General features: G+C 46.3%; 1 protein-coding gene across 2 annotated transcripts in view; it reads left to right on the top strand.

The window, feature by feature from the left end:
- The window catches only part of LOC117214156 (protein vein), a 200,517-nt gene that overhangs the window by 173,941 nt on the left and 4,704 nt on the right, over positions 1-21,872 (top strand). Inside the window, exons 5-8 of one of the 2 annotated variants that reach the window (XM_033459995.1) lie at positions 3,246-3,304; positions 18,152-18,226; positions 18,604-18,925; positions 21,473-21,706. In XM_033459995.1, coding sequence (XP_033315886.1) covers positions 3,246-3,304; positions 18,152-18,204 — 112 coding nt within the window. In that variant the 3' untranslated portion in view covers positions 18,205-18,226; positions 18,604-18,925; positions 21,473-21,706. Of the gene's footprint in view, positions 1-3,245; positions 3,635-18,151; positions 18,227-18,603; positions 18,926-21,472; positions 21,707-21,872 lie in introns of those variants that run through there. The other variant, XM_033459994.1, reaches the window with a different exon arrangement.

The following is a 21,872-nucleotide window of genomic DNA, read 5'->3' as shown; positions in this document are numbered from 1 at the left end:
CTGCGCGTCCTGGTGTAGTTACAGACTGAGCCTCACTCGCGGCATATATGGGAATTAATACCAGAGGAAAACCACCACCCTGTGCCTCTTTCATCCCTTTCTATTTCTCACTGCACACAGCCAACCGACATTGACTTTCTAAACCTAAATATTCCTACACGTACAGAAGCAACCCGTATAAAAAGCTGCTTTTAATTTTGCGATCGTAATATACGTAGTTGCCTCGGTCTCCGACGGCCATCGCCAGAACCGTGGTTAAGACTTCCGCCGACGCACCAACAATTCGGGATGCGCACACTCCACTCCAAATGCAAACGTACCTTCGGTTATTTTTACAAGCTTTTTTCCCCAACTGGGACAGGACAACGGCGCGGAGCTTTTAAAAACGAATTTTTCCCCCGTGCTGCACGTTGGTTCACTGATGCGCCGTTAATAATAAAACGATTCAACAAATCCGTTGGTTGTAATCGGTGCACCATTAATTTCCTGTAAAGCCCGGCCGGATAGAGAGCTCCGCGTAGTTCCGTCGAATTAGTTAATAAAATCTGGTATCTCGTTAATAAAAGCCCAGGCACGGTAAAATCCTTTCGTCTCGCCTCTTTCTTCGACCCTCGCACCTTTTCGATTTACTAATTATCCGAGAAAAAAAAAACAAGGGAACTGCTGCCCAAAAACAAAAGTCACCCTTTTCACGAGGACACTGGCGAGAAAAAGCAAACGACTTTCGAGAAACTTCGGGAGCAATTTTCCTCTAATAAAGGACGTCCTTAAAGCGATTGACTCTCGCAAAGAATCTGCTTTGATACTCGCCTCTCCAACTTTTTATTCGTTGAAAGTTTGACACTTTCGCTAACTCGTAGCCCTGGATACGAGAGTGGAAAAGGGTTTCGCTGTCCACCACCGTGGAAAAAGGAGCAAAAGGAACGACATTCTAGCGTTATCAGAGACGCGAATACAATGTGCGCGACGGAAAGAAAGCGATCAATCGCGAGACTCCTGCGATTCATCTAGCGTCCCATTCCGTTTCATGCTTTTACCATGAAAAACGGACTAACGAATCCTTTAGTATGCACAATAATTACTGCTTCGACGATCAATCGAGTTCAAACGAAATCGTATATTTCATAATTTCATAAAGTACCTGCTCGTGAATACCGGGCATTAGACCTAAAATTATTCTTTATCAAGAGTATGTAGAACAGTCGATAAATCGTAATTATTAAAGATCACGTGCGCAAACCATCGATTCTGAGAAATGGCTACTTTTACGATGGCAACGTAACGAAGAATTTTAATTCACCATTTCCTTTTTTATGGCGCGTCAGCAGCGTGCGTAAATATTCCAACACGCACTCGTAACGTACTCGCCGCGGAAGTGTTATCGAGCTCAGGATACACCGTGGTATCACCAGTTTACGCTCAACCGAGAAATCGCGTTCCCATAAAACCTGTCATCCAGGAGGATCAGATTTTAACGACTGCTGTCGTTTGTATGTCGCGGCAAGCGTTTTTTGTTTATACCTAGCTTTCGGTCAAAAATATTAATTAACAAGCTGTCCCATCCTATCATCGAATTATGTCGTTTGTTTTAATTCGACAGTGCAGTGCTTCAACGCAAATACACTGTCGTTCGTTTAACGAAGTTAGACTTCGAGTTAATTTCTATGGAAAATTTACCGGTTACAATATCGCGTGGCGTAAGCTTAGAGAAAGCTTAAGTATTCGAGCGCCGAGTGTTTCGTTATCGAAATCGTCAACCGAATCGCGGGAACGCCACTTCGCAGAGGGTCAAATTCCAGAGAACGCGGAGGGCCGCTGTATGCTTTTCATATTGGAAAAGTCGCCGATTCGCGACGAGTTTATTCAACGATGGCGTGTAAAAGAGCAACTCGTGCCGGTAAACACGCGTGTTTACGATAAATCTCAATGGAAAGCCAATTACGTGTTCGAAGCGAGCCGAAGTTACCAGTGAGCGTTAATGGGTTCAAGTGAATGGTACAGTAAATTGCACTATCTCCGGTGCTGTTTCTGGTTTGTCCAACGGTAAATCTACCGCGAAGTATATTTAGTACGTGGTCCTCGTAAATTCGCGAGGGTGCTGCTCGAACGAAGAGAGAAGAAAAAAAGGAGGCGTCAGAGAAGGGAAAACGAGAGAGAGAAGAAAGAGAGACGGAAAGAAATGCGATGGTAGAGGATCGTCGCGGACGGCCGTCCTAAAAATCGCCAGGCAAAGTTTGTTATAAAATCTTATTGCACGATCGTTCTCCGGGGAATAAATAGCGCGAACGAGTCGCGCACTTTCGCAGGTATTTACCGTGTTAACGGCTCTAACCGTGTGTTCCTTGTCAGTTTTTTAATACGCTTTAAACAGGAACCGATATTCGACGGCAGACAGTCCCTTTGGAGGGACATTGCCGCGATCCTTTATTTATATCTTCTTTTCTTTATATCTTCCGATCAGACACAGTCCATGCAATACCAAAGAGCTCTATCGGTAATTTTACCTCTGCGATTTCACGAAGTGGAAAAGACGCACGGTTCGGACTCTACAAATTCGACGCTGACGAAAGTATGTTTTATCGGAGGCGCGGACCGCGAAACCACGACAAAAGCGTTCCCCTTGATTTCCCCTAGGATCGTATCAATGGGACAATCCACGTTCCTTGGATCCTCTTTTCTCTCGCGTGTGCCGTATCGTCTTGAAATTCCTTCGCAAATAAAATTTCTCGAGGGTAGAAGTGTTGCTGGGAACTCGTCGGTAATCGGAAAACATTCCACTCGGACGAAAATCTCTTGTTTTGCTGCAATTGAATTCTATATTCGAAGAAAGAAACGTAATTACGAAGAAACACGCGTAAAATCGTTTAGCAACCGGGCGGACATTTCTGATTCTACGCTGATGACCCTCTGCTTGTAGCTTGCGAACACGCGAATGCCGCAAACGACACGTCTACCAGCGTTCGTACGTCTCGTCGTGGTTAGTTAACCGTGCTATAAATACCTCGACGTCGGCATAACATTATTTTTCCAAAGAAACGTCTTGGACACATCGAGCTGTCTCTGCACGGGATCTCTCCCCTCCTTTCACCCTCCCGTCTTGTCACACGACACCAAAAATTACCGACGAATCGGAGAAATTTTTACGCGTCTACGTCTCGTTCGTATTCTCGTTCGAACGATAACCAGCTGCTAATAAAGTCGTGCGAGACACGTTGTTAATTATGTTTTTCTTTCGTTGATTGCAGATGCGCGGAAGGCTTCACGGGTCTGCGGTGCGAGACGAAGGACGTCATCAGCACCGGAAGTGTGTACAACCGGCGTAGGGCGCCGTTTTCCTGCAAGCTGGGACTATCGACCTCGTACTACTGCTAGCGATAATCGCGCGGGGCCCTTCCATTCCGAGTAGACCCTTTTCTAACGTTGAACTCGGTGTACTCGGTATAGTCGGTCGAAACAGCCTTTCGAGCCCACGAGAAGAATGTCGTGAGAGGGCCAACGCGCGACCAAAATAACAAACGTGGAGGCGATTGTAATAACGCGATCGATCTCGAGATCGAGCGAAATATATCTGCGAACGGAAACGCAGCGAAATACACGACGAGAACATTGAACAGGGGAATAGGAAAAAAAAAAAGAGAGAATCAAACACGGGAGCGAATCTACGTGCGGATTTTTCGGGAACCGTTGTTGTCGGGCATTAGAACGAGTCCTCTGTATTGTAGGAACGGGTTCCAAAATCAATTTTTGGCACCGGGCATTCGTACCTTCTTCTTTCTCTTCTTCTGTTTCTACATCACCTCGACGAGTTTCTTCTATTTTGCTCTATTTCCTCCCTCGATTCTTCCTCTTCTACTTCTACCGCCGTTACTATTGTTACTTCTCTATTAGAAAATGTCGCGTTACGAGACGTGCCTCGCGTCTCTATCGAAATTCTATTCGCGAGAAGAAAAGAAACGAACGGGAGAGCATGTACGTTCTCGTACGTTTGAGTGTGCGTGTGTCTGTGTGTCCGTGTGTACGCGCGCGTGTGAAAGGAAAACGGAGAGACAGAGGTGAACGTACCAGAGGGTGTGCAAGGGAAAGAGTTATGGCGGATTCTCGCCTGTCCCGAACCCCTTCAGTTTCATATCGGGAAGGCAGAAGAGAGCGTTCGAGTGACGCTCGTGATTCAGAAGTGGTGCTTGACCTCGAAAGATCGCGAACCACCGATGAAGAACGTAAAAAGGAAGGGATGCAGTCAGAAGAGCATTCGAAGGTCGCACTTTTCGGAGTCTCTACGGGAGAACAATACCAAAGAGCCCAGGGTCTCGATGAAGGACGTCGTGAGAACGGTTGAAACGCTCGGAGATCGTCTTGGTCGATACGTCTACGTAAAAGTATACGAAAAAGAAAAATACGAGTGTGCAACACGCGTAGAGAAAGGAGGTTAAAGGTTACGAAAGGGTACCTTTCGTGCAGGTATCCATCTTCAGCGGCGAGATTAACGCAATCTCGAAACGCGTCTAAATATTTGACAGCTTCGAGTCTTACCGTCTCGAATTGTTCCAGATCAAAGACGGTAGACGCGATTCGAGATTTCGCGACGATCGGTTCGTTGAGAAATTTCGTGAACCAAGTATCGCACGCTTAACGTCCGTTGCTACTCGTCTTCGGTGACTTCTCTTTCGCGACGATGGAAGGGAGCATCGTCGTATTCGTCATCGTCGTAGTCATCGTCGTCGTCGTCGTCGTCGTCGTCGTCGTCGTCGTCGTCGTCGTCGTCGTCGTCGTCGTCGTCGTCGTCGTCGTCTTCGTCTTCGTCGTCGTCGTCGTCGTCGTTGTTGTCGTTGTTGGAAAATGTAGGCCACACCGGTGAAGCGTAAAGTTGCGAGTGAGGGAGCAAAGAGGTTGGTCGCGAAAACTGGCTTAACGACGCAACACCAGAAACGAGAACCTCGGGCAGACGATATATAGTTGGACGTCTGGCCGAAAATTTCTTCGTATTTTTACGCGACCATCGGGACAATTCGAGAACGCTTCGCGTAGATCGATTGTGTCGCGCGACCGGAATAAATATCGTAATTCACTGGTCGCCGGTGAAATTATCATCGACGCGTGGTGGTCGTCGTCTCGCTTTTTCGCTTTCGACTCTGTTCCTTTCTTCGCGACGTGGTCGCGTTTTTCCCCAGAATTTTCCAACAACGATTGATAAGGGCCGTAACTTCTTTACGTATGTAAAAATATCACCGAGAGAAACGAGAATATTAGCCACTCGAGCCAATCGCTAGAGAAACCAAGGGAGAAAAAGAGAGAGACCACTAGGCAAAAACGATTTTATGTAAAATATGATAATGTAATACGCGCTAGGCTAGTTAAAGCAGAGACTTAAGGTAGTTAATGAAAATAGAGAGCGAGAGAAAAATGATAGTAGAGAAATGGAGAGAGAATGGGTACGTTGGTCGAGAACTTTCCGAACGAGACGATTGGATTGGGTCGAGTAATTCAAGGCAAACTCAAATTTCGAAATTTGTCGATTTTTCGAAAGATCGTTCGACGCGTCTTTGACGGTTTTTAGTTTTCGCATCGGAACGAGACTTCCTTTGCTACACGGCGTGGTACTTTTTTTTCTCCCTCTTAAAACACGCGTCTTTTCCGACAGCTACCAGAAAGAAAGTGGAACGATGATATTTTGGGCGGACACGATGGCGAATCGATCTCTTCCGGAATTCTCGACGTTACGGCTTCGCGAGATCGTAAAGAAAAATGGAAGGGAGGGGGCGTTTAGGATATGCGCTGTGCTCCCCAGCAGTCTCGGGACCCTATTTATGTTTTATATTATATTATATATATATATATATTATATATATAAATATGTGTATAAACATTTTTAATTTATTTATTTAATTCATTAATTTTATTGATTTACGATTAAACGTCATCTCCATCTCGGTAACCGCCTTTGTTTTTAATCTTACGTTGACCTTTTCGTTATTTTTCTTTCTTTCTTTCTTTTATTCAGAGTTTCTCACGGATTAAAACGTTGCGTTTCCTTGATTTTTCCGTTAAGCGCCAGCAGGTAGGTGTACGTATTTTCTTTTGTTACCATCGATTTCGCCTCGTTTGCGCAGCGAACTCGCAACAAGCTAAATGGACGACGATCGCACCGATTAAGTCCCAAGATCTTCAAGTTTTCGACAATGGCGTTGAATCTCGTTGCGAGACAAAAGGAAGGTAAATGCACCGGCACGCGGAACGACTGATTCGAAACAAAAGATTCTTCCCGTAGAAAGTTGATAGACGGAGTCAGGCCGTGGCACGAGAGGGAGTCGCGATGCGACGAAAGAACCCTCGAAGAAAGCCAATAGAAAATTTTCATAGCTAGCAAACAGTTTCTCGTCTGCCGCCTTTAGTCTCTTATTGCATTCCAGCGAGTCGTTTCGAGACGAGTCACTTTTCTTCCCCCGTGAAAATAGCTTTCCGCCTGTTTCCGACCAAGGACGAGAAACGATAAACAACGTCCGAGCTGAAGCGCGACGTTGCGTTTTCATTTCGAAATCGTCAAAGAACCGTGCTACAATCAGAAGGACCGATCCGATGCGCGAGGACAACGCGCGGTGAAAAGCAGAAAGGTACGAAAAACAGAGAAAAACGAAACAATTCGCTGGAAAGCGTCGTTTCGCGTGCGTGTTAACGCGATTGCGCGAAAAGATCCGTCGTAAAAGAAGCAACGTCCATAAAACACGAACTACGCAACCACGTCGATTCTCGTAACCGCTTCACTTAATCGAACTTGCTGCTTTGAACGTAACTTTCCTTCGGAAAGATTGGAAGATCACTGGCTACACCATGGAAGATTGAAAACGGCGTTACGCTCGGTATCGGAATACGGTGATACCGCGTGATATTGCATTTCGCGCTGTATGTATCGAACAAGGAAAAGTTTCCGCGTGATCAACGCCTAGTCGAATCGAGCCGAGGCGAACCGAGCCAACCTGTTACTTCGGGAAAATTCGTTTAAAAGTGTGATAATTCATGAATAAGTTGGCCAAGCCGACGGACTATAAATTAATGTACAACGTCGCTCTGGCAGACGCTCGAAAATAGAAATGATTTACTGGATTACCCCTTGTGAAATATAATCAAGCACTCGCCGCAATAGGGATCGCTTTAAATTTAATATGAATCTCGGTTAAAGGAAGCTTCCTGCTTAAAGGAAATAATCGCATTTAACCGATTCGGATTATTTTAATGGGCGATAAATTTAATTCATTCGTTGGGAGAGAATGCAGCTCGGGACGAGCTTAAGTTCGCGCCGCGCCTCGGATGCGATTACCGAAATAGAAATACGAATCGAACCGCGGTTGGTTCTGGGATATTTGCTAACCGCGATTCGCGTCGTCCCGGTTCAAGACGAGGAAAGAAAAAAACATGGCCAGAGAATCTGTCTTTTCTTCGTTGCACGGAGAACTTTCCACGCGAAAATCAGCCCCCAAAGTAAATCGGCCGTGGTTAGCTTTTATTTTCGCAAGCGATTTTTATCGTCTGCTTTATTTCTGGCGAAACTTATTTTTCTCGCGTTTCTTCGACGACGATGAGGCTCGCCGCTCTGCTGTTGACGGTGCCGATTTTCGCGAAAAAAGCGACCAACGCTCGCCGAGTGAAGTAAAACGTATGAATATCTACCGCCCGAGATGTATTAAACCTGTCTTGTGCATGTACCGAAAGAGAAATTGCTTCTTGCGCGACCGCCAGCCCCTGCCTGGAAATTCATTCGATTTTCATGATTGCCGCACACTGCCGTTTCCTCGCTGCTTTTTCGTCAGGAACAAAGGTCACGAAACGCGACAAGTGTTTCGCCGCCAAAGAACCAGCCGCTGCTTGTCGTTCACGATCGGTGCGGAAAAATTCAAGCGCGGTTCAAGGATGAACTTTAACAAACGCTGTCGTGCCGGACAACGCGGTGATTAATCGCGATGCTAATTATCGAGAAGGGATCCATCACGCGGTGCGGTGGGAAAATAATGAATCGGTAAACTCGAGAGAAAACAAAACAACGCGCATTCCCGGGAAATAGAAGACTGCGAAGACCGCTCGTTAATTACCGCCCGGAGATCACTCTTTCCCCGGTGACTACTTCGTCGTACGCGATGTTACGATTCCCAATAGTGGAGCAGAACCGCTATTATTATACGTTAAAAACCGAACCGCACCGAACCGGTCTAACTTTATTTGCAAAACGTCGTGATCAAGCCAAAATTCATACGTCAACGTCCTGTTCTTCCCAAGAGATATCGCGCGTTGACGTTCTCCTGCCATCGGGAGCTGAGTACGTGATTTCCAAACGGACTGTCCAGAGAACGCGATCGCGCATCCAGGCACGAACACGCTGTTGATCTACGTATGCGTTTAATTGGGATCTTTCGAAGTGTGTAAACGTGACGATCATCGTAATGCACGGGATCGTGGAAACTATAGACGTAAGCACATCTAGAAAGAACGAGATATCGCGATAGAGAAATAAAAGAAATTCGATTCCCGTCGGTCTTGGGAAAGTGCACTAATCCCTCGATAAGAGATTTCTTAAACAATTTGTGGAAACTTGGTGGAATACAGCGGTACGAGAGCCGAGTAAAAATTGTTTCGATTGTATTTTCCGGTTGGGAATTGTCGAGATAAACGGTATCGATTTGCCGCGCAGAAATCACGGTTTTAAATCGACCTCTAGCCCGGAGACAACGGTCAGGCATTGTGCGACGCGAAGAAGGAGAAACTGGTTCGCGATAGAACCGAGGATGGCACAATACCGTTGGAAAGATTGCGAGAAGCTGCTCGAACTCGGAGAAACGAAGTTCGGCTTTATTGGAAAAACAGCTGCGGATTTCTTTCACAATACGGCGAACCGGCAGCTTCTCTTTAAATTGGATTTTAAATATTCTCCAGATATTTTTACTCTTATACGATACAATACGCAGCCTACCTGAAATAACTTCATTGTTTTCAATCGTCTAAATGAACTTCAACAATGATACCTTGCTCTTCTTTTTCGGCTTCGAGAGTAACAGAATGCAACAAATGGAAAACGAAAATGAAAATGGAAGAAATATCGAACAGTTGAGGGATAGCGAGGCTGCGCGTAACGCGTCAAAATTCCATAATTTAAACGAAGATGCGGCTTCGGAGAACTAGAAGTAATCCTAGATAATCCTCGGGGACATAATCAGAAACAGACGGACCGAATGGTCCGAGGAACGAGAATCGAAAATTAGTATTATCGATAGTCACGAGCGACTAATCCGACAGATTCGCGTTGCGTTTGCGCGTACATTAGCCTACCGGTAATACGAACTGAAATCACAAACGGTAGCGACTAGGTAGTCCGCAATACCATAGTCTCATCAATTGCGCCCAATCACAGGGAATTTTCAATACGCGAGGACGTTCGTTCTGTCCTCCTTTCGTATATTCCACGAACAAACACAGAAAAGGGCGGCGAGTGGTAAGCTGGCTGGACTGCAAAGGGGTGGCTGTATTGTCGTGGTAAATCGGTAAAAGAGAATCGATTGCCGTCCTCGTTCGTCTTCCCCCGAGGCCTTCGTCGATAATCGAAATTTAACGGTGTCCAAATGTTCATAGCTCGACGAGTTTACGATTAAGGACCTCCGAAAAACTACACGAGACGACTGCTGCTATATCGATGCGTGTGAAAAAGGGGCCGTTGGAAAGCGTCCTTATTCATCGACGAAAGCGTACGTTAAACTTTAAAGGAAAACAGACGTAGCTATTTTTGAGTCTTCATCTAAAAAGAAGAAATTAAAAGCTGCTAATCTGTCAGACGCTTAAAATATCATTCTATAAGCGTTCAGGTTAAATTAATTAAGAGTACAATCGATATTTTTCCGGAGGAAAGAGGTGGACCTCTGAAGAAGAGGAGGATGAAGTATAAGAGGACGAAGTATATTTCGTATTCAATAGCTTACATCTTATTCTAGAAGTTACATTTATAATCAAGAACATATTTGCATCTTAATACTTTACCGCAATTTCTCGCATTTTATCGTTATCAATTACCAATTTGAATAATATGATTTTACATACGATATAAACTATATTGACTTCTCTTTACAAAACAGTGTTGGAATTTTAATTTCCAAGTTACGATCGTTTAAAGCGAGAGAGTTCTGATTTGTTTTTCGGTGCATCGTTAAATTCATCTACATTTTTTATAACATTCTCGACGAATTTGTCACAAATGATTATACTTTTACGATATCCTAGAATTTACAGAACGATGCCCCGTTAGAATTTTAAGTGCCCGAAGAGGTCAAAATTTGCCACTTTTCGATCCATCGTTCTCCTGCTGACATTAGCACGAGAGAAGGGTCCGTGAAAACGCTCAAACCACCAAGATCAGAGCATCAAACTGTGTCGCGGTTAGTTTATCTCTGGAAATTTCGTAGAGGGAAAACAAAGCTCCCTATTTAGGTATGATTTAATTAACGGGCAAGCCGCCAGCGCACAATAGCGGATGCGTGTGCATAGCCGTGCTTTCCAGGCATCGCTCATCGCGCGTAGGATTAATTCCCGCTCGACAATCGACCGCCCTTCCTCGAATGCCCGTTGCTGAGGGTGGTCGCCGAGCAGGAAAGTCACGAAGGGTTCAACTAAAAGAGGAAAGTGATCATCGGACTCTCCCCGAGGCTCTTCATTAACGCCTTAATTAGAGGTGAATTCGAGCGACCGTATCCGAAACGAAAGCCGAGTGTACGAATTCCGAGACTCGATGCGTCCGACTCATTAGTCTCGTTGTATTAACCGATGCGACACTCCTATAGCCTGTCACACCGCGCCGCTTTCCATTCCACGCCCTTCCCTCTACCTGCTATCCCCCGTGTTCCCTGTCAAATTAGGTCCGAGCGTGATTTCGTCGGTGCGACGATTCAAAATTCGACGCTGAACGTTGGCTAACGAGCCACGCAGTGGCTTGCGGCAACGTTTTTACCATAGATAAAAAAACAACCTGGACGACTTGCACGATCTAAGCTGCAACAACTCGGCGCAATTGGATTACACGTACCGCTATTACCCGTAACGACGATTACTAAGGGTTAATTCCGCATCAGAGGTGAACTTTGCACCGTTTCAAAACTCAAGTGAAGTTTGTTCGCCAACTGTAACATTGCACCTTGTTATTCGTAGTGCTGGGCTGTATTTGCATTAACACGGTTGACGTATGGAGCGCGTGAGAACCAACAGCATACCTCGAGCTTGCTAAGAGACCGCTAGCTAACGATGCTTTGATAGTAAACGTTCGAGGCGAACACCACCGAAAAATATCGCAGTGTTTTATCCGAGAGTTGAAGTAAAAATGAGAGAGAAAAAAGGAAACGATCCCTTGTTCAAGATCTCTAATTCGTTTATTGGAAACGTATCGTGCGACACACAGGTAATCCTATAAAGTAACGTGTTGGAAAAAAATCTGCCGGACAATCGAACAAGAACCGTTCACGTTGTCATCGACGTACGGATAGAAAAAAAAAAAAAAAAAAGGAAAGTGAAAGTCGTTAAAAGCAGCGCTTCAAAAAGATGTTGGAAACGGTATCAGGTTTTTCACCGAATCGGAATTATCGTGGCGTATCTTTTTTAGAACGAGCCACGCTGTTATAAAAATTCTCCGTGGTCGCGATAAACCTTTGAAAAAACCAAGACTAGATAGTCGGTTATTTGTTTGTACGGAGACTGCGCGAAATGATCCAGGATTTGAAAAATTTGCCGACCGATAGAAATTTCGCGCCAGACGAATCTCACCTGATCTTCTTGCATGCTCGCGATTTATTACGAATGGAGTTGACGCAGCCTGCTGCGTTGTTAATAATTCATCGACGGACCGATCGATACTTTCGAACAGGGGATGCCCGGTCGTGAAACACCAGTAACGCGATTATTCGGAAGAGGCAGGCAGAAAGACAGAGAGAAAACAGCGGAACAAGAAATACGTTGATTTTAATACGAATTTCGAAAATTCGCTGGAGGGTCGATTAAATATTTTCCTTTTTTGCGACTGAACAAACAACTGCCCCCGGAACGATGTTTTTATAATTGAAAACAGCGCGCCTCATTTTTTCAACGTAATCGAAACAGCGATCTTTTTGTTCCATATTCTCGTTGACCGGTGAAAAATATCAGCAACTGTTTTCCCGACGATCCTCGACCGCGAACGAAAACTGCCGATTATCGAGGGACGCGAGGCAATCGTTGACACATCGATTTCGCTATTTTCAATGGAAACCCCGATTTTCCAAGGAAAATAATCGGGTAACGGAATCGTCCGGATTCTGTTCTCGAATTGCGGTTTGAAATTCAACGATACGTTTCCACTGTTGCCTTCGAGCGAGAAACAGGTGCATGTTGGCGAAAAAACGATCGCGGTGGAAAAGAAGACGGGGGAGGACGGACGCGTGAAGAAAGCGATTCTTTTAAAGATAGAAGAACCTTGAAGAGACCGTGAACGATTCTTAATTCTAATCTGTCGCGCGTGTTATTGGGAGGAACCTATTAATAGCGAGAAGGTTGTCCAACCGAAGGAGAACGGTTCGATGACTTTGGTGCGACGCAGAAAACCATCCAGGCGATAATTCGGAAACGAGTTCCGAAAAGGTAGAAAAAGCTTTTCGACGGCTACAGTTCACGCTAAACGATTACACCGAATCGTTGGAATAGGTGCAACGAACAAACGAAAGGACGACAGGAAAATAACGCGTACAGTATCAGAGAATCGATAGGATACAACGGTAAACAACGAGGTCGTACGAAATATGGAATGAAAATTTTGGAACTCGAGTGGTTTTAAAGCCGTGATTGAAAGGATGCAACGTGCTGGCCCGCTTGTTACGCTGTTCTGCGTTTATTAACGCATAGAAATACAAGTCAGAGAGATTAAATTTACGAATTGGCAAAGTGCTCGCGTTCTAACTGGATTTCAAAAAACCTTGTTCACCGAAACGTTATTTCCCCGATGTCGCCGGGCGACTGACTAATCGATATCGCAGCGAAATCCACTCTTCGATGCCTCGACGTTCGCTGAAAAAAAAAGAGAAGAAAGAAGAAAGAAACAGAAGATGCGCAAAGCGATGTTTGCTACGAAGAAGAGCGGAATGACAGGTTATATTTTCGCGCGGCTGCAGGCATCACGTGCGATCCGTGAAATTATGCCGCGCAATGCACGTCGTCCGTAACGACACGAACGTTCGCATAATCGAACGGGAGAACTCGTTCGGTCGTGTAGAGGTGGCCGGCGCGGCGTAAAGCGACCAGCCAGTTCGGATGCAAATCTTGGTTCGTTTTGCATGTCGTCGTCCGCTCGACAGAGAATCGGCTCCGGTGCAAGAGAGCGTTACATCGCGATCGTTCGCCGACGAGGGACCGCCAAGGGCACCGACACCCTTTTGTCCCTGGTGGCATCGATAAGAGAGCCCGGAGCTCGGAGCCCGAAACCGAACGCGTGAGGCAAGCGCGCGCGAAACAACGGGACGAGCGAGTAGGCGACGAAAAAAAAAAAAAAAAAAAGGAAGGAATACCGACAAGAGACTGTTAAAGCGCAATTACGCGGGCAGAACGGCGAAAAAAGGAGCAACAAGTAGCGGAAAAAAATATCGCCGCGCAACGTGCAGTTGTGAAAAACGCGAGGCCGCCAGAGGGACGGCAGTAATTGCGAGCGTGACCGGGAGGGGAGGCAACCAGCCCCGAAACGAAATAATTCTCGGACGGAAAACAAAGGGGTAGCCTGGGTGGCCGACAGAAAATCCGAAATACGAGTAGGAAGTACCGTTAACCCCGGACAATCGCGGAAAGCAAGGCAAATGGGATGTAAATCTTGGTTCGCTTTGCATTATGTCATTCCGGTACAGAGGTGAAACGGTCGTAAAGCGTGGGCGGGAGCAGCGTAGCCGCAGGATTATGCGAGAGAACGGCGCCGGCTTTTACGAGCGACGTCCTCGCGTGAAAATCCGGCTTCAGACTAGCCGGTTATGCGAGCATTCGACGACGAATCGAAGCGTTACGAGACCGGATCGTTCGCTCAGCTATCATGATACGAGTACGACGTCGACGACGCGACACCATCCCGCGAACAAACAACCGATTTCTAACTGCCTCGCGTCCTTCCGGGACACTGCTCCTCTGCCATCCGCCATCTCCTATTACCCTTGTCGCTGATAAATATCGCATGTATCGTCCGTCCATCTATTCCAATCGTACAGCGGAGACTGCTAAATGGCTAAAAGGATTATACGATCGTAATCCAAAATTATGAAATCCAGCCCAGTAGAGATTTTCCTCGCTCTACGTTCGTTCCGCTTGCACCGGCTTAACGGCTATAATTCTTTCGAATACGTAAGATCGACGCAGGATTTATATTTACCGCGAGACCATCGATTCGCGTTTTACGTCGTGTCGTTCGCGTCGAAATACAAATACGCCGCTGAAATGGTAGCGGTTCCTTCCATCTGTATCCCGGTCCCAATAAGGTGAAAACGCCATGGCCTCGACAATCTGATTTTCCAAACGTTCGCTCGGTCGATAAGCACTTTCCAGTCGCAAGAAACGCGGCTAGAATGCTCTGCACCCAATTGTTTCGATAAATTTTTCCGCGTACCTCTCGACGATATCTAACGACGACTTTAAGTTCCAGAGGATCACTAAAAAAGATATTTTATATTTATCGTCGAGCAGTAACGTTTTATGCGTGCATGGGACCGTTGCTGAAGAACGCGATCGATTTTCGTGTTTACAGCTTCGCACCGCGAGTGAGAAACGCGATCTTGATTTCCCGAAAGATCGCATTAGGCGGTTCGAACGTTCAAGCTTCACTGGCAGAAATGAAATTGGAATTGTAATGAAAGAGGTGGGAACGGGGAGAAAGCGGTGATTCGTTGACTCGAACTCGAGCGACTCCCATAATGCTAAACACATCTACAGATTAAGCGTTAAACGATTCGCACGCTCTTAATGAGTCGAGCATTAATTCACAGCGTGAAAAATCTAACGACCAATGTCGTAATAGCGAACGTAAATACAGGTATTCGGTCAGAAATGTATCCATTGTGGTAGCGGGAATTCGAACAAATTGTTGCCGGTGCACTTCACTTAGCAAAACCGTCAAAGGGGTGGTTACAACAATGCACGTCGGTGCAGATATAAAACGGGGAGCGATGATGGATCCGGTCGCGAAACAAAAGGAACGAATTAAAGTGCGCGCACGATGAAAGGTCAGTAAATTAAAATGTATGAAGAGAGAACGTATCGACAGCGTGAACGACGATGAAACAACGATAACTCGATGATTGTGGTGAACAGGACGTACCGTGTATTACTGACCGTGATCGAACGTAACGATTAAATCGAAATTAATACGTTCGAGGGCCGAATTCGATTGCACGTGAAGATATTTTTGCGACGGCAAAATTTCATTCTCCCGAATTCACCTTCTTTGCGAAACACGCCGAGAATTCTTCGCCGATGTTACGTTCCCTTTTCTCCTCGATCGATCCGCCCGAAAATTCATTACGAAAATTCATCCTCCACCGAATACGGAGAGCAATATTCGCCGACTCGAAAAAAAACGGTCAACGAACACGTAGAAATCGAAAGATTTAAACGCGACGTTTTTTCGTTTCCCGGATTCGCTGGTGACAGCGGTTTTTTAAATTTAAAAAAACTGTCATCCACAACGCGTTCCATCGACGCGCGTTTCTGACGAACGAGGACCGACCGAGTCGATCCTCGCCTTCGTGTAGCCTGTTAGGTTAACCGAGAACCGGCGAATACATCGACAACGATACCATTTCTGTTATCGATAGAACGAACCTTAAACCACGACCAAGCGACGCGTAGTTGAAAGCCGAGGGAAGATGAGAGGGAGATTCACGGTCGCAGGTAGCTGTACGTTCTCGGCGTCACCTTCGTTATCCAGATCGTCGCTTCAATTGTTAATCGGCCACTCGCGACGGCGTGCTTCGAACTTCATGTTCGTAGCTACGAACCGCATTCCATCCCGAAACCAGTATAGCCAGCTATAGCGCCGCAAGCACGATCCAGAGAACGCTTTATGGCTTTCATTAAAGCTCACGGAGCCGGTATAAGGACATATGTCCCCGGGGGAATGGCGCACGGTTATAAGGAGGCTGTAGCTGTGGCGCACAGAGGTTCATAGACGCGGTCGCACGATTTCTCGTTCACCGTCGTTGAGCATACGCAATGTTTACACGAGCGAACAGCCACCTCGATGCTCTTGCCCGGCAATGAATCCGCATTACGAGGCTGCCCGGCGCATTAAACTATAACGACTGCGAGGACATTCGGTGGACCATAGCCAGCCAGCTGGACAGCGACCATGCGTGTCGCCTGATCTTCCTGTCATCTACACTCCGACGATTTCAACGATTGAATTCGTCGAGCCAACGTGACTCCAACTCTCATTTTCTAGTTCAGATTCCGGGGGAAAAGTTACGCTGATTTTTCGACCGTATTAAAAATCAAACGATACGAGGAAAAAATAACGAGATGGTTCGTGTCGTAGCTGAGAAATAGTTGCGAGAGTAAAGAAAGGAATTGGCGACGGAATTCAAGACGAGGAAGAGGCAAGAAGGCGGATCAGCGAGGCAAGATCGGCGTATGTGCCGCGAAGTACAACTTGAAAATTGATCCCGAAGGCAGTCTCGTTGGCCTTGATCAAGAATCGACGAGCTATTGACGAATTCACCCCGAGAGAACGAGCCGGCATCTAGCCTACTGGTTACTCGGGTCAACGGTAATGCGATAGAGTTACGCGGCTACGGTATATGCCTTGGCCACCCTATTATATCGGTCTGGAACCCTTTGGGAAATTGTCTATGGCGCCAGGCTGGGCCTCGATCAACCGTGAAATGTAGTCTGATACGTATTACCGTGGCGAGGCTATCGTTCCGTTATGCACTTGGATACCACGTTGCCGACCGATCGAACACCGTTCCGATCCAGCCCTACAAACCGAGATCTCGATCTTGCGGATCCAGTGCTCGCGGTATAATCCCGACGAGAGGATGCCACGCGCGACCTGGTAGTCATGTACTTTTTGGCTAATTGATATCGCTTAAGCCACGAATTGGGCTAATTGCAAGGTTAAGCTCCGTGCGTACGCGAAGCACCACTTAATTATCAACGAGTATACGGCCACGAGATCCATTGGTCGTTTCATGGAGATTCGCGAAATATCGAGATCACTTTTCGCGAAACGTAGCGAAACACTATCTCGTTGGTCGGGACACTTTGTCGATCGGACTCTTCCCAACGCTGCTGGATTTTAACGCGAACTTTGACATCGGTACACGTCGTTAAAGCAATTCCCGAGAGTTGTAGCAACTTTACCGTGAAGAAATTTATCGTTTTAGGGCCGTCTGGCAACGGACCGTTTACCACCGACTCTCTGGTCAAATTTCCATCGTTACAACGTCTACTGACCAGAGGACGCTCGAGGATCGTTTCGAGCGCGAGAATACTCTCGAAATATCGTACGCCTCGGTTCGCCTTCGTCGTTTCCACCAGCGGGAGACCGCGGCCGAACGTAACCAGACGAACGAGCGGAAAGGTTTTCTCTTTCTCGTCGCGAAAGTCCTTCTAGAGGCGATCTCCCTACGAAATCATCCTCGAAGGAGCTTTATCAGGAATGCAGCATCTTTCAACGGACCCATATAACGGCGTTATACCAGCATTAAGAGAGATAAGTGAAGCGAGAATGATTCACGAGGGACGGAAATAGAACTATGACCGTTTCTCGACCCCGTGCTAGCTCTCGTGTTCGCTCTTCTCGAGGGTCGACCAAGAGCCCTAAAGAGCCCGTAAGACGACCGCCGGTGTAGTACGAGGCCGGACCACTCCCGCTTTCAAAAACGCACGCGCACTCTTTCCCACATGTATTTCCGCGCGTTCGCGTTTTCTCAGCCGTATTGTCACACCGGCTTCTCCAATTCATTCGTTCGATTCACAATCCGTCCCCGTTGTCCGATTTCGATCGAACATTTTTCCCGCGCAAACCGATTCTGAATCGAACGAACGATGAATCGGCGAAGTCCTGTCTATTTAACAATTGTCCGTAAGAATTAATGGAATCGTGTTTCTGTTCTGCTCTCGCTAACTCAAGATATGGATAAGTTCTCTTCGTTCGCCGAGGACGTGACGCTCGCCCGCTTCTAGCGCATCTAGCGGCACTGTCAAGGTAAATTAACGATTAACAGTCTCAGTTGTAAACTAACGTTTAACGATCTTTGCTAGCCGTGTAAGATAGAGAACAATTGTCGCTTGCGTACAGCTCTTGCGCTGATCTTCGTTTAACAACGCGTTTGATAATACTACTAATCTTTAATCGAACGACCGACGAATCACCTGGATATAAAGTCAAACGCGTGTCGCGTCGCTTCGTAAAGCAAATGGGAAAGCGTTTCCGGTAACAGAGAACCGGTCGCGGAATATTAAACGTCGCCGGGCAAATTTATCGGAAAGCGCGTTATCGAACCTATCTATCCAGGTAATTCGCGGCATTGCTACCTCGACAAAGACTAACCATCGATCTTCCTGACATTGTTGTGCTTGCAGCTTGCACATCGGGACATTCATCGTGTTTTGTTTTGTTGTAGCCTCACCCACATTCCTTCCCAATACCCCTTCAGGTTCCTACATACGCGTCCTCGACTTCTCCACTCTCCTCGGGCTCTCCACGTTTCCCCGCGCTATCTCCATTCCCCGACCCGACCAAACGTCTCGAGCTTTCGCGACCTTCTCACCTCATCCTTCTCGGGACTCCAACGTTTTCCATTTTCCCGCTTCGTTTCCTACATCTTCTATCTTATGCTCCTGTTCGTCGTTGCCTCGTTTCGTGCCCGCAACGAGTACCTGGCTACGCCGTCAATTTTCAGAGGTAAGTTTATCACGCCGCGTCCTCGGCAGTTTACCGATATTACCTAAACCACGTTACATACGAGTGTCGATACTTACTAGTTTTAATCGTTCAATTTCTACTATTCTCATATTCCTTCGTCTGGCATCGATGTTTGCGATGTTCTTCTTACTCGTGAAGAAACGCGAAGAGAGAAATTCTTTTTATTCCCTTGCAGTATTTCTGGTATTTCATATCCGCTTCTTATGAAAACTTTGTCGAGTCTCGAAATTCAGAAAGCCAGAATTTTGTCAAAGGAAGCCCTTATAGAGAGACAGATTTCATTTTGCTTCGAGTTTTGGAGACAGCGGCACGAAATGACGATAATCGACAAATCGCTCGACGTTCTCCTCGTCAAATTAATTACAAAAGGGCTCGCACCAGATATCAACCATATTCCTGTCGATTCGAGTTACTCGATTGTCCCTCCTTGTCCCGCGAAAAGAGACCGCAAACGAAATTTTCGCATGACGTGCCTCGACCACTGAGAAATGAAGTGCCGCTTTTTCCATCGATAATTCTCACACATCTCCGTGACTTTGGAAGAGCAACTCGTAGATTAATAAACGTAGATCCCGATGTAATATGCAGCCGACTTTCCCTGGAGTCCTTAGATAGTGCGACGTAGTAGGGGGATGCGGAGGAATGGTCGTTTTGCGAGAAGGAACACCAGTGGAAAAGGAGGAAGAGGCGGGAAACGCAGCGAAAAGAGTGCCCAGGGATATGAGCTCCGCGATATCTGCGCCGGAGCTCTTTGCTAACTCGCGGCAACCTTTACATCAGGGGGGAAAAAGCTGCTCTGGAAAAAAGGCGAACTCTCGAAACGCAGGCAGCTCGAACGCTTCACGAGGTAGTGAGTGAGGGGAATAGAGAGAGAGAGGGAGAGAGAAAGAGAAAATAGAAAGAGACGATCAGTATTAAAAAGAGGGAGTAAGGAAGGAAGGAAGGAAGGAAGGAAGGAAGGAAGAAAGGAAGAAAGAAAAGAAGAAAGAAAGAGAAACTGGCAACGATCGTCCAAAGAAATCGCTGCTAAATTTTCCATGTCTAGAAATGAGTTCCAGAATGTGTACGCTTTCCTTTACGCGTTTACTCAGATAGAATAATTTAATTTGTTAAAATTCTAGAGAAACTGCGAGTCCGGGAATTGTATTCATTTATAGAACAAAGGAAATCGAAAAATACGAATTGCTCTAGAGATAATCGGAATAATCGCTTGGCCGAAGTGTTTCAGACGACCGCGTCAGCTATACGTACCGAGTGTCCAGAGATTTATATGTATACGCGGTGCAACGTGTGCAAGATACGCACCCTTAACACCGTCATAATGGACTTGCAAACTATTCAGCGTGTGGGAAGCCAGCTAGCTAACTTAGCCTGGCTTCAAAGCCGGCGGTCTCCAACTATAGGACGCTTCCGAATTACAAATCCGAAGATGGTACAAGTGCTGACTATCGCGTATTAGAGAAATTGTGTTAGAGAAACTCGTTATTCGACGCGTGGAACTTCCACCTAAGAGGAAAAATAACGATTACGAGTAAAGGATTAATGACAATAAAAATTGCTCGATGAAAGCAACAGCAAAATTGGCGAACAACTTTATCAGGAAATTTGTTAATGGTGGATAAAGGCGCGTTTCATGCCTCGACCATTCTGTGACGATCGAAATCAATTACGGGAACAAATTGTAACGAGCGTCCTTCGAAGCGAACGCGAGATAAAAATTAAATTTCCCATTTTCATTGGCGGCCGCGAGCGGACGGCAATTATTTTTTAATCGTCGCCGAGTGTAATCACGTATTAATACACGAATGTTGCCCCCGATAATTGCACGAGAACACATCGGTAAACCGTGAAATCGTCTGGTTGCCAGCCGCAACAAGAACGAAACTCGACGACTTCAACGTTCATAGATAAACCTAATGGCCCATGCTAATTAGAAGCAAAGACCATTATCGGCCCTCTCCAGCCGGCAAAAACAAATTTGTCGGCCACATCTATTACCGATTCCGCTTGTTCGTAACGACTGCTAACGGGAATCTGCACTATACATAATCAAATATACATTCGATCGAGACCTAACCTACACTAAACCGTGGTAGCTGCTCCTTCATTTACGTATCCATTTAACGCTATTTTGCTATTTTCATTATTTTACGATGCCTTCTCCGATGAGAATTCAACGACTAGCACCGTACGAGAGCAAAGTCTTTAAGAATCGTCAATTTTGGAGAATGGTTAAAACGGTCTAATTGTTACTTAGCATCAACCCTAGATAGAACGAGAGTAGCGGAAACATACGATCCCGCGGTATTCAGGCTTAATCATTCGCTACTTAGTCCAGAGTTATCTCCCTCCCGTTGACCGAACTTTCCTCCTACAGCGTCAGTTCCCCGAGGAACTTGGCGACCCTGATGCCCCCAGATAAACTTAATAGAACCGGACTAATTAGGCCGGAAAGTCCGGGAGCGGAGGAATCACCGGTACCTTTTGCGGCTCACGAATAATTTCGACGGCCACTTGCTGCCACAGGAGAGCCCCAGGAGATGAAGCAGCAATTCGCCGACCAACGTCATCCACGCGCATCCCGCATCCTGGATCGTCGATAATTCAGCATCGTCGTCAACTAGTCTGCTCGAATTCACTGCGGGGAGCATACTTTCCGGAAGGTTGAGCCTTTCAGGAAGTCCTTCTGATACGCCAAGCTACGTCCTCTCCGACAACATCGGCAACGTCCATTCTTCCACCTTGATCGTACCGAACAAGGTAAGAATTCTCTTTTTCTCTCTTATCTAGTTAAACGTAAGATAATAGGAATAGAGGCGAGACCAATCGTACTATGAGCATAGTGTATATATAGTATGAATAACAGATATAGCGGAACAGAGGGATGGAATTTCTATTTGGTTCGCTCGTTAAAGCAGAGACAAGG

Source organism: Bombus bifarius, unplaced genomic scaffold, assembly GCF_011952205.1.
Source record: "Bombus bifarius isolate JDL3187 unplaced genomic scaffold, Bbif_JDL3187 scf7180000009200, whole genome shotgun sequence".
Taxonomy (NCBI): domain Eukaryota; kingdom Metazoa; phylum Arthropoda; class Insecta; order Hymenoptera; family Apidae; genus Bombus; species Bombus bifarius.
This window is presented reverse-complemented; position numbering and strand designations above follow the sequence as displayed.